This window comes from Capra hircus, chromosome 22 (genome assembly GCF_001704415.2).
Source record: "Capra hircus breed San Clemente chromosome 22, ASM170441v1, whole genome shotgun sequence".
In the NCBI taxonomy this organism is placed as follows: Eukaryota; Metazoa; Chordata; class Mammalia; order Artiodactyla; family Bovidae; genus Capra; species Capra hircus.
Genome location: NC_030829.1, coordinates 38800550 through 38813744, shown reverse-complemented (window position 1 = coordinate 38813744; position 13195 = coordinate 38800550). Strand labels below are relative to the sequence as shown.

General features: G+C 40.2%; 1 protein-coding gene across 22 annotated transcripts in view; it reads right to left on the bottom strand.

The window, feature by feature from the left end:
- The window catches only part of CADPS (calcium dependent secretion activator), a 480914-nt gene that overhangs the window by 65491 nt on the left and 402228 nt on the right, over positions 1 to 13195 (bottom strand). For all 22 annotated transcript variants that reach the window (XM_018038339.1, XM_018038330.1, XM_018038334.1 and 19 more), the window contains 3 exons: positions 12337 to 12484; positions 2483 to 2557; positions 1510 to 1593 (listed from right to left, as the gene is read on the bottom strand). In XM_018038339.1, coding sequence (XP_017893828.1) covers positions 1510 to 1593; positions 2483 to 2557; positions 12337 to 12484 — 307 coding nt within the window. The remainder of the gene's footprint in view (positions 1 to 1509; positions 1594 to 2482; positions 2558 to 12336; positions 12485 to 13195) is intronic.

Sequence of the window (13195 nt, the reverse complement as noted above, 5' to 3'; positions counted from 1 at the left end):
AATCTAATATATGTATTAGGGAAAGACCAAAGCAGGATATATTTGCAAAGAACTTGTAACTATGTATTAAGTTTGTAATGCATAATCACCTTCTTAGTTATCTTTTATTAATCAAGGCTGCCATTTACTGAAACCTACTATGTGTTATGACTATGCCAAGTCTTTCACTCACATTATTATCATCATGACAGCTCATTACAGAAGAAATTACTTACTCTCCACTTGCCTACAACATTGGTAGTTGATGTGAATTAACACAGAGAAACATAAAGCGAAAACAAAAGGACGCAATTGCATGCCTCCTACAAACCAGAAGCAAACTCAGGCTCAGAGAGGATGAGACAGCTACTCTAGATCACACAGCTGGTTAATACAGGTAATGGGATTTGAACCCAGGTCTGCTGGATTCCACAGATGATGTGCTCCTCCTCTGGCCCGTGCTGGGCTCTGCCTTGGCATTCGATGCCTGTCTAGGAGATCCTTCATCTCCTAGAAGAGAGGTTTTGAAGGACCCATAAATAGCAGGTCCTAAACTGACTGCCTTTCTTATGGTGTTGTGAGAGGAAAACAGCTGGTCTACCAGCCAGCAAAAACCTTGCTGTGAGAAATAGCAAGAAAGCACGCAGCAGCGGTGCCCACCTCGCACAGAAGGGTGAACTGGTAGCCCATTTAAGCCACCATCTCCATGGATCACTTACCTACAGAGAATGAGTCTGGCTTCTGCCAATGACCTATCACACTTCTGTGTCCATGCGCCATGTTGGCACAGAATTAGAGCTTTTCCGAATGTGCACAGATTGGATCATGCGCAGCAGAAGTTGTAAACACCAGTGTCCCCAAGCCCAGGCCAGTACAGGAATGAGCAAAATGGCAAGCAAAGGGGCTACAGGGAACTGGTAAACACCTCTCTGATCTGTGGGGCCTACCGACTGAGCTCCAGCAGACTGCTGCAATGCACACATGCAGACCGAAGGCTGCCGACTGCCTGCCTTATGAAGAAACCCCCAAATACTGACATCTCTGAGTTCTCTTGATTCTTAAACGTGGGCAGCTAATTCAGTAAAGGAAAGTGTACTGGATATGGTGAGGACCAAACAAAACCTACTTAGGAGCTCTATCTGACTTTTAGATCTCTGCTTGGTAATCTCCAAAATTAATTCTCCTCATTTGCAGGAAAAGGAGCCCAGAAATACCTGAGCTAGCTAAGGTGAGCACAGACTGGCAACCCTCTTTGGATACATACATGTATTAATAGAGACATATATGTCTCTGTGTACATGCATATACATACATACATATTATATATCCAAAATTAAATAGAAATGATTTGGATTACTTGTTGTTATGAACTGTTTTGCTTATTTTCCTGTGTTATTATTATACATTAGCAGTTGACCGCAATGAACCTATGTATACAAACCTAAACCAAAATGACATAAAAAGCACCTCGCTCCTAAACCCAACCCAAACTAGAACATACATCAGGAAAGAAAGAAGCTCTTTACTTACGGTAAATGACAAAAAAGAAGAAAACAAAGTCCCCTCATCATATCTGGACAATTTTGCAAGCACTCCTTCCAGGATTGTAACGAACTAGCAAAATAGCAAAAAGGGAAAAGAATCATTATTTCAAACTATAATTGCTCATAATAAAGAGCAACATTTCCCAACCTCCCAGGGACCAGCAATGAGCTCTTGCTCATTTTTAAGTTCTATTATTTGGTTCCTGTCTTTGGGGAAAGGAAGAGACTGCCTTTACACAGAAATATTTGACTTATTCGGCTTTCTCTTCATTATTATGTGATTGCAAATATAGAGTGTTACAGAAGTGCAAAGTGACAAAATATTATTGAGTTGCATATAGCATGCGATAATATTAAATGCACTTTTCAAAATCCAAAACTGCGCAAAGCAGTTTTTACGTTACATATTAGCACTACATTTAATCCAATCTATTTTTATTTGTATTTTATCAGTAATTTTGGGGAAACAGAAGTTTAGTACTGGCAAATATAAATGTCTTCCCATTCAGCATTACTTAGTTAAAATTCTATAATTCATGAGGGTGACTGAAATAGCTTTATCTGACTTTTATGTTTTATTATGACTCTCACTGCATGTGAAACGAGGGGAAAGGGGGTTTTCATGATGGCAGAATTCCTTATTACCATTTAACTTTCTGTTTTTAAAAAGCTAACTTTGTCAGGGCTGAAAAACAAAACAAATATTTCCTGCATAACCTACTGCAACATTGGGGGACAAATTTTTATTAGGGTAACATATGCCACTTGATCAATTCATCTTCACCGGGCTCACAATCATCAGAAAATCCTTCAGAGCTGCAGCTGGGGGACATACTATCTTGTTTCCTGAGAAATACAAGCACCCAGCGCAACTTTTTAACATGTTACATTTTAATGGAAACACAGACATAACAAAGTAATATTCACAATGAAACATTTCACCTGAAGCTGAAGGTTACCTTTGCAACCAAGAGTGTTATCATTTCTTTAACAGTTTCTTCAATTAGTTCGTCTATTTTTGAATGGTATTGATGCTAAAGAACACAGAAAGACAAACATTAGCATGTTTGGGAGGTGCTGGCACTGCATCCATCGGTAATTTTTAGACAACACAATTTATAAATAAAATGTGGCCGGCAGACCTATTTTATTTCCATAGTTCCAGAAGCAGCTGTAAGATTCTGACTCCATGTCTTTGAAGAAGAAAGATCAGAAGCTCTTAAAAAAAAAAAAAATGACCAGACACATCGTTCCTTACCCAAAGCTTTTGCTGGCTTTGATATGCGTAGACACACACATTTACAAATAGGATGCAGGGGTGGCTTAACAAATGGTCTGGCAGTGTGTTGATCTGGGTCTTATAAAGCAAGACACCGCACTGATTTAATATAGAGGATGAAAATTATCTTTAGGAAACTGCTGGGTGATGTGACTTTGGGAATCACAAACTCCAAAGGGAATGTGACCAAGACTGACTAATTTTGCACAAACTGTTCTCAAGTTATCAGATCCTTTGGGTTACCGCCTGAGAGCCGCCCAGTTATACCTCCAGGGGTTGACTCAGTCTAAAGGCAAAGCATCTCTCTAGGAACTCCTGTGGCAGTTACTCAGTTTCTTCATTTGTGGAGAAGCAGACCCAGGTTTATAGGTTCTCCTGAGACTGCTAAGCTTTTCAATTTATCGTACTGCCACTGTCAATTAAAACTTAAACAGTAATGCAAAAACAAATCCCCACACAAACAAAAATCTGCTGTAAATGCCAGGGAAAAAGGAAAAGCGATTTCAACAGAAGATACTGCATGCCAGCTCCTTGACATTTATTAGATCATTTTAGTATCCATTTGAATTATTCCATATTTCCTTAATAAAAAATAACAATGCAAAACATTGCTATTTGGAAAGCAAAATGCACTTACCCACTCTTTAGCAAACTTTCAGAAGGATGATTAATTAGGAACAGAAAAGAAAAGAAACAGTGCAAATAAAAATTAGGACAAAAGGACACATGAGAAAAATAAAAATTAAACAAAGCATCCAAAAAGTTATGAAAACATACATAAATAATAAGCCATAGAAATGTGGTTTGATATTCTGATAACTGGCAATTAGGAGCAAAGGGATGTGAATTAGGTAAATTCACTTAAAGTCATAGGTGAATTCTGATTGTAATTGAAAGACTGAGATAAAGTCCCAGTGCAGAGTTGGTAAGTCATGATGTCTAAGAAAATATGGCTCAGTTTCCTCATCTGCAAAACAAACAGGTAATACTACTACCACCCAGGACCAATGATAAGGGAGGGAAGCTAGTAGGGAATGAGGCAAACTCTGTATGAAGACATTTAGCATTATTAATATGATGATAAAACCATGGCTAAGTCCTTTCCTGCCAGTCCTGCTCTCAAGCTCAAAAATCTACTTTGAAGATCATACTGAGGGTCTAGATGTGAAACCATTTTGTCAACTATAGCTGCAATTCAAATATTTGTTCAAGGTCATAAAGGAGAAGACAAAGCAAGGGAGCGATCACCATCAGTCATCTCATTTTAGTTTTTTAAAATTTATTGAAGGATAATTGCTTTATCATTTTAGTTTTTCATTTTAGTTGATTAGAGGAAAATAAGGACATGAATGGTCCATGTTGGCTCTACTGGTAGCTTCATGAAAGTGGCATAAACCTTCAGGTAAATGGAAAAACTATTTGCAGGATTCTGTGTTAGATGCACAAAGAAAGATGTCAGAGCAAAAGAATTTCAGGAGTATTGACGAAGCTCCAAATTCATTTTTAGGTCTTGAGATAAGATCCAGAATCACATGCTTACTTTCCCTCCCCATGTGACTGCCTCACTCTGCTAGATTTTCTTTAGAATTACTATAAATGATTCACCTTTATTCAATTAATTATGAGGTTTAACTCAGGAAAGCTAGCTGCAGGCAAAATAATATAATGTGAAATATTAAATGAGGGGCTTCTAACCAAGCAAAGAACATCACTGAGAACAGGAACTCTCTCTTGAAACACTTGGCTGAAATGGCAAACAAAGCCAACAGCAATCACTCTCCACACTCTAAGAAAGATTCAGGCTTGGGCTTTCCTGGTGCTCCAGTGGTTAAGAATCTCCCTGCCAATGCAGGGGACCAGGGTTAGATCCCTGGTCCAGAAGGATCCCAAATGTCTGTGGAGCCTGCGAGCTCCAACTACTCAGCCTGCACACCTAGAGCCTGTGCTGTGTAACAAGAGAAGCCACTGCAAAGAGAAGTCTGCTCATCGCAACTAGAGAGACAGTAGCCCTCGCCTGCTGCAACTAGAGAAAGTCCCTGCATGGCAACGAAGACACAGGGCAATCAAATATAAATAAATAATCCTTTTTTTTAAAGGGAGATTTAGGCTCTTGATCGGAAGATTAACAATGTTATTTTGGCTTCAGAAGTGAGAGAACCGCAAACCTTTTCATTCTCTAAGGTATCCAAGCTAAAGTTTATGGAGACACGGGAGCCTCTTCCTACCTTCAATATTTCCATGCGGAACACAGTCCTGAGCATTCTCCAGGGAGAATCACTGTCACTCCCTTTCTCTCTTGGTGAATACTGGGATCTCCACGCTTCTACACCTTTCTTTTTTTCCTACTTATAAAAAAAGGCATCTGCCATGATTATTCTGCTTCTGACTTCCACAGGAAAAACTTGAGCATGTTCACCTCTGCCAGTCTATTTCCTCCTCTCCTCAGTGGGGCTAGAATTAAACCTCTTGTGAAAGTAGGTTGACCAAACAAAGTCATCAAACGATGCTCGGAAACATGATTTAGAAACCCAGAACTGCTATCTGGCAGAATCACTACTACAGTTACTAATTGATTACTACAATGTTTACATGTGTGTATACCTTCTCTCTGCTGTGCTGTGCTCAGTTGCTCATGTCTGGCTCTTTCTGTCCTTACGGACTGTAGCCCGTCAGGCTCCTCTGTCCATGGGATTGTCCAGGCAAGAATACTGCAGTGGGTTGCCATTTCCTCCTCCAGGGGATCTTCCTGACCCAGGGATCAAACCTGCGTCTCCTGTACTGACAGGTGGATTCTTTACTGCTGAACCACCAGGGAAGCTCTTATATGTAAACTATAATCTGAATTAAATAAAACCTACTTTGGGAAAGGTTGTAGGGCAGGGTAGTTATCTACTCTGTTAATCACGTAGCAAAGGGTTACGTATCAAAGCAGCCCCCATTGCTAGTCAAGTAATTACAAAAACCGTGAATTCCTTTCACCGGATTCTTCTGAGACTTATTTGACTGACTTGCTTTTTGGGAGAAATAGTGACCAAGGAATGTGCCTTCACTCTGTTCTCTCAGGAGATTCTGTTCTCTCTCTCCCTGCAGATGAGAAGCTCCATGAAGACATATAAATACTATTGTGGAATCTTTTAATTACCATCCTATCTAGATAGTATTTCCTTGGTGGCTCAGATGGTAAAGAATCTGCCTGCCATGCAGGAGACCCAGCTTCAATCCCTGGGTGGGGAAGGTCCCCTGGAGAAGGGGACTCCAGCATTGGAGCCTGGATTCTTGCCTGGATTCTCCAGGCAAGAATGACTCCAGCATTCTTGCCTGGAGAATCCCAGTGGACAGAGGAGTCTGGAGGGCTACAGTCCATGGCATTGCAAAGAGCTGGATACGACTGAGTGATCAACACTAGATAATACTAGATTATCTTGTCACAAAATTTCTTGCAGTCAAAGGAACTATCCAATTCTGCCTGTAACCTCAGTCAGTTCAGTTCAGTCGCTCAGCCGTGTCCAACTCTTTGTGACCCCATGGACTGCAGCACACCAGGCTTCCCTGTCCATCACCAACTCCCAGAGCCTACTCAAACTCATGTTCATCGAGTCGGTAATGCCATCCAACCATCTCATCCTCTGTTGTCCCCTTCTCCTCCTGCCTTCAATCTTTCCCAGCATCAGGGTCTTTTCAAATGAGTCAGTTCTTCGCATCAGGTGGCCAAAGTATTGGGAGTTTCAGCTTCAGCATCAGTCCTTCCAATGAGAATTCAGGACTGATTTCCTTTAGGATGGCCTGGTTGGATATCCTTGCAGTCCATAGGACTCTCAAGAGTCTTCTCCAACACCACAGTTCAAAAGCATCAATTCTTCAGTGCTCAGCTTTCTTTATAGTCCAACTCTCACATCCATACATGACCATTGGAAAAACCATAGCTTTGACTAGATGGACCTTTGTTGGCAAAGTAATGTCTCTGCTTTTTAATATGCTGTCTAGGTTGGTCCCAGCTTTTCTTCCAAGCGGCAAGCATCTTTTAATTTCATGGCTTCAGTCACTATCTGCAGTGATTTTGGAGCCCCTCAAAATTAAGTCTCTCAATATTTCCATTGTTTCCCCATCTATTTGCCATGAAGTGGTGGGACCGGATGCCATGATCTTAGTTTTCTGAATGTTGAGTTTTAAGCCAACTGTTTCACTCTCCTCTTTCACTTTCATCAAGAAGCTCTTTAGTTCGTCTTTGTTTTCTGCCATAAGGGTAGTGTCATCTGCATATCTGAGGTTATTGATATTTTTCCCAGCAATCTTGATTCCAGTCTGTAACCTAATATGGTACAAAAGGGGATCCTGACTACTTTGGCATTTTTCAGTCCTCTCTGTTGGTTTTCTTAGGTTGGTTTGACCCAGAGGGCTTCCCTGGTGGCTCAGCTGATAAAGAACCTGCCTGCAATGTGAGAGACCTGGGTTAGATCCCTGGGTTGGGAATATCCCCTGGAGAAGGGAGCAGCTACCCACTCCAGTATTCTGGCCTGAAGAATTCTATGGACTGTACAGACCATGGGGTCGCAAAGAGTCAGAGATGACTGAGCCACTTTCACAACAATCATAACAATATTTCTAAGGTATATTCTAGGGCACTAGGTTGTGATGACAGCAAGGGAACCACTGATCTTCATTGGCATGGAAAGTTTGGAGAGTTTACTTTTGCTTCTGATGAGCTAAGTTGCAACGAATTCACAATCACTTTGTGAAAATTATTCCACTTGACTTCCTGTGCTGCACATTCTGCCTTGTCATGGAACAGATTGTGTGTACGTTGTCTTTCTGTTAAGACCATCTGACCTTGGAAATGAGACGAAAACACACTAGACCAAGTGAGAAACTATTTAATACACAATTTCCTCTCTATTGGGGCTTGACAAATTTTAATGAAAAAATAAATATTTAAGATGGAAAAGTATGGTTAACAAATGTTTCAACAGCTGCCTTTAGATGAGACTTTATCCCAGTGATGAAATTCAGGAAGTGATCTTAAAATTGGAAAACACTGTATCACCTGGTTGATATCTAGTCCAAAATACCTTAAGGGAGTTGGAATCTAGGTAGAAACAGGTATAAGTCACTAGATATATAAAATGAGTTTACTATCAAAATATTCACAAAATGAAAAGAGAGTGAAGTCTCAGTTGTGTTTAACTCTTTGCGTGCCCACTGACTGTAGCCTGCTAGGTTACTCCATCCATGGGATTTTCCAGGCCAGAATATTTGAGTGGGTTGCCATTCCCTTCTCCAGGGGATCTTCCTGACCCAGTCGAACCCAGGTCTCCTGCATTACAGGCAGATTCTTTAGTGTCTGAGCCACCAGGGAAGCCCCACAAAATGAAAGCTACATAAAAACATTGGACTTCTTTCCACCCAGTATTGTGATGTCTCCAGCCACCCTTGGCCAATCTCACTTTAACAATTGTTTTACTTTGGAGATGAATATCACCATTCTACAAAGTGAGAAAAATTGAGAGATCACTTGCATGAGACTTCCCAATAAAGTTCTGGCCAAGGTCATGGCTACAGAGCCAGATGTGTGAAGGAAGTACATATTTAAAAGGATGTCTAGTTTCATTCTCACTGTTCTCAGTCATTTGGCATTCTAAGATCAGAAGAGGCCTCATTTTTCACTTAAGTGTCTCTGATACAGTTATATCAGGGAGAAATGGCATGGAAGGTCACTCTAGCATGGCTTGGGAAAGTGACAGGCCTAGGGTAAGGATCACAGACTAGAATACAGTATTGGATGTGCTCTTAATAAAGATCATTTAGTTCAGTTGTCTGTGCAGTAGTTCTGGGAAATTGTGAAACATTTATAAGTGTCAGTTATTGTTTTCATTTAAAAAAAAAAGGAAATAAAGCATGTTGACTCATTTAGGGGTAAATACATGAAGTTTTTTCTACCACATAAAATAGAATAATGTCCAGAAAAAAGCAGTCACTGCTGTTTAGCCTTGAAAATGTTACTATTTGGGAATATCCAAGACAACTTTCTAATCTTACATACAGAAATTAGGAAGCTTTATCCCCAATTTTGACAAGCTACATACCTCTCAAATGTTGTGTGTTGCGTACTCTCTCTCTCATCTGACAAATGACAGCAAGATTATGAGCGTAAGTGACTTGCTCAACGTCATGTAGTTTGGTAGCTAATGTGTAGAATTCGTATGATTTAGTTACTAAAGCCCTTGGACAATTTATTCAAGAAAACCAAGGCTTTGAGATTAAGCCAATGTCATACTACTCTAGCAAGGAACAGGTTAGTGGTAAAAATAAGAAACTGTGGCAAAACAAACTGGTTATTTCTCATCCTATATCTCCAACCAGGGTCTACAGGTTGGCCTGACAAGGCCCTGAAATCGTACAGTGAAATTTATCAAAGTATGTTTTTTTTTTCCTCCTGGAAAATGGCTTCATCCACTTCATTAGATTCTTAGTAGGCTGCCTGACAACACCTCCCTCCACTCCTTCACCCTACTACCACTACCCTCTCAACTCCAGTTCAAAAAGAAAAGATCAGAGTGACTAGCTCTGTTTGAAAAGATGGTTCAGCCATCTGACCAGGTAGGCAGGAGTTCTATGATCAAGGCCATAGCTGAGTCAAACTGAAGAGGGACTGTAAAAGTTGCCAAGGGTAAAGGAAAGCCAATCCTAGTGACACCACCCTTTCCTACCCTGAATGGTGCCATCCTTGTAAAACTCAGTTAAAACGGATATGCCAAGCAGCTATGAGGAGAAACAGATAAAATGGATTTCCATTTTTCTATTTTAAACAATGTTACCAAGAAAGTAAAAAAATAAAAACCAACCCATAGCAGGTAAGAAAATACCTGTAAATCATATATATGATAATGGTCTGATATCCAAAAGATATAAAGAACTCTCATAATCAAACAGCAGATAACAACCCAACTGTGAAAAGGAGCAAGAGATTTGAGCGAATAGACTTTTCTTTAAAGAAGACATACAAGTGGTCAGTATGCTTATGAAAAGATGGCCAACACCACAAATCAAAACTATAATGAGATTCTGTGTTGTCCACACTAGGATGGTGATACCAAAAAAGATGGTTAAGAAGAAGCAGTATTGGCTAAGTTATGGAGAAATAGGATTTCTCGTACATTGCTGACAGGACTGTAAAACGGTGCAGCCACTTTGCACAACAGTTTGATTGTTCCTTACAAGGTAAACACAGAGTTACCGTAAGACCCAGCAATTTCACTCTTAGGTATATATCCAAAAGAAGTGAAACAGAGGTCCACATGAAAATGTGGACAGGAATGTTCGCAGAAGCATTACTCGTAGTAGCTAAAAAACAGAAGCAACTCAAATGTCTATCAACTGACGAAGTGATAAACGAAGTGTGGTATATTCATGTAACAGAATATTATTCAGCTATAAAAAGGAAATCAAGTGAATCTTGAAGACACTTTGCTATGTGAAAGAAACCAGATTTTCAAGGGTTACACATGAGATGCCAGTGATATGAAAAGCTCAGAATAGGCAAATCCTTGGAGACTGTAAGTAGAGGGGTGGTTATCTAGTGTTGGGAAGGGAGAGTTGAGGAATTCCTACTAATGGGTCTGAGTTTCTTTTCAGGGGGATGAACATGTCCTACAACTGACTGTGGTGATGGCTGCACAATTTTGTGAATATACTAAAAATGACTGAATCGTACTCTTTAAAAGGCTGAATTTTTTGGTATGTGAATTATATATCATAATATAAAAAAGCTCAAAGGGAGAAACATTTAGAAGGGATGGTACTTTGGAGTTTGAATTCAAAGGTATTTTAATGAACTTTAGATATCACTAAGAACAGGTTTTTAAAGTAGACTCTGTGAAGCCTATAAGATTGTTCAGAGTCTCCCAGAGAAGTGTTGGTGGGTAGGTGGCTGGTGGGCAGTGAAGAAGTGCAGAGGTGGAGTGGAATATGGTAGGTTGGACTCTGGGCCCCCTATTTCTTGAATTCCTGCCCCCTCCATTTCATCCAGAACAATTTTATTCATTCCATATGCTGGCCTTGGTGAGGTCTGAAGAATCGACAGCTAAAAACAGCCTTAATGAAACTATCCTTTTACAGATGAGGAGACTGAGGTTTGAAGAAGCTGAGTGACTTGATCAGCTCCAGGTTGCAGCACCGCCTGGGGAAAAGAACCAGGGTATGGATGCCCATCTAACCTAAGCCTTTCTCAGGAGGCTGGCTTGTCACACCTCAGCTATTCTCCATAACTCTTTTTGGATACTAAGCCTCCAGACCAGTGGTTTTCACAATGGGGTCTCCAGACCAGCCAGCAGCATCAGCATCACTAGGAAATTTGTCAAAAATACAAATTCTTGGACCACACCTGAGACCTATCGGAAACTCGAGTAGGGTGAGACCCAACAATCTGGGTTTTAAAAAGCTCTCTGGATGAGTCTGATAGGCACTGAAACTGGATACCTACTGCTCCAGATAGTTCTCATGCAGTGAATAGAGCCAGCAAAGAGAACCACTGGCACCTTGCATTTGAGTGTAGTGCTCAGAACACAGCCCCCCGGGGCAAGGTACCCTACAAGAAGATCCATCAGGAGCAGCAGCTAACAGGGATGGCTGAGGAAGCTGACTTGGAGGGGAAAGAAGGTTAGAGACAGTCTTGCCAGGAAGAGAATACCACCAACCCACATTTAAAAATGGAAGGTGCTGAAAGAGAAAATAAATAACGAATAAGGAGCAAATATAATTTAGTAAAAATTCTGAGCATATAAGGCTGGTATCGAAAGATCTGATTTAGGAGCAATTTATGCCAATTGGCAACAACATGAGAGTTGCCAGAAATGTTTCTGAATTAATTCTAAATTGGTATATGAATATCTAGCTGGCTTAAGGCCATCAGAGAAAAATGATCATGATAGTCTTTAATCAAGCCCAAGTTGCTGTTTCTTTCTCCTTTACATTTTAAATACCACTTTGGGATTTGAAACTTAGCAAAGGATTAAACTTTTGGTCAGGGAAGATTCACAATCCATTCAGTCTAAGGGAAATGAAAAGCCTGGGATTTCTTGGAAGTTCAAAGCCTGCTGGCTGGGGACTGGGTGGCAGGGTGAGCTAATGCTATACATCCTTAAGGCTGTGTGATGCTAAGAAGAGCTCTCTCCTGCTGCCCAGATGCTCAGGTAATGAAATGTATTTCCCATGTGAAAATGACTTGCATTCTGTCAAACACACCTGCTGGAGATGCCACCCCAACAAATAAGGTCATCAAGCTTGATCTGACTGAAAGGAACTTTATGGTCACCCCAAGCCCAGACGAGAATCACTTCCAAGTGACTGGCACAGTCATCAGCACATGCCTTAGAAATTTACTTAATGAACAGACAGCAAACATTCATCTGTGGCTTGATCCACGTTAGAGTGTATTTCTGAAACTAGCAGGCTAGAGTAGATGGAAGGAATTTATGAAGTTTTCTTCTACATGATCAATGGAGGAGGGGATGAAATCTGTATCTTTTTTTTTTTTTTTACCTCTTGGCCCATTTCCATGCTGCAAAGTTTTGTTGATTGAGCTTTGGCATCAACCATAACATTAAACATGGTGCATATTGACTGTGGGACTCGGAAATCTGTTGATCGACTGGTTTTTTGCAGCTTAACTTCAAATGCAATCCTGGTTCTATTAAAACAAAGTAGGAAAAGACCGATTCAGCATTCAGATGGCAGCAGGTGGAGGAGACATTTTCTGAGAGGTCAGTGAAAAAGAAAATTGAAGGCTGTAATCAGTTTCAATCGACAATGACTTCACATGTGTTCTTTTAAAAATGACTTTCCCAGCTAAGGAAGCCTATTCACAGAGACAGCCACGTAAACCCTTCCTTTCTCCACAGCACATGGAACACCTGTAGCTCAGCGTATTTCTGTCTATAGTTTACATGCTATGGAGAACCCTAATTGCAGAAGAATGAATGAATAAACAAAAACTCAATTACAGCATTATAGCATATATAAGTTCGCTCACATTTGCACCTGACTACGTTGAAATACTTCATTGAAAAACAACAACCCCCACCCCCTAAAGCAGTTTCTAATGTTAAAAAAATCTCATGGTGGGAAATATCTTAAATGACATTATTTTTTCCCCCTTTCTGGTCGTGAAAGAGAGAGACATAAAAAAAAATTCAAGAAGTTTATTATATTGCTCTAAAGACTAAAAATATAGGATGGTTACCTTTGGGGAGGAGACTGAAATTAGGAGGAGTGGTCCTGGAGAGTGCTTCTACTATGGTTTTTTTTTTTTTTTTGGCTGTTTCTGGGGTTTTGCAATGTTAAAGTATTGCTTTGCAATAAGATTATATTATTTTTACAAGTAAAAGCATCATAATATACT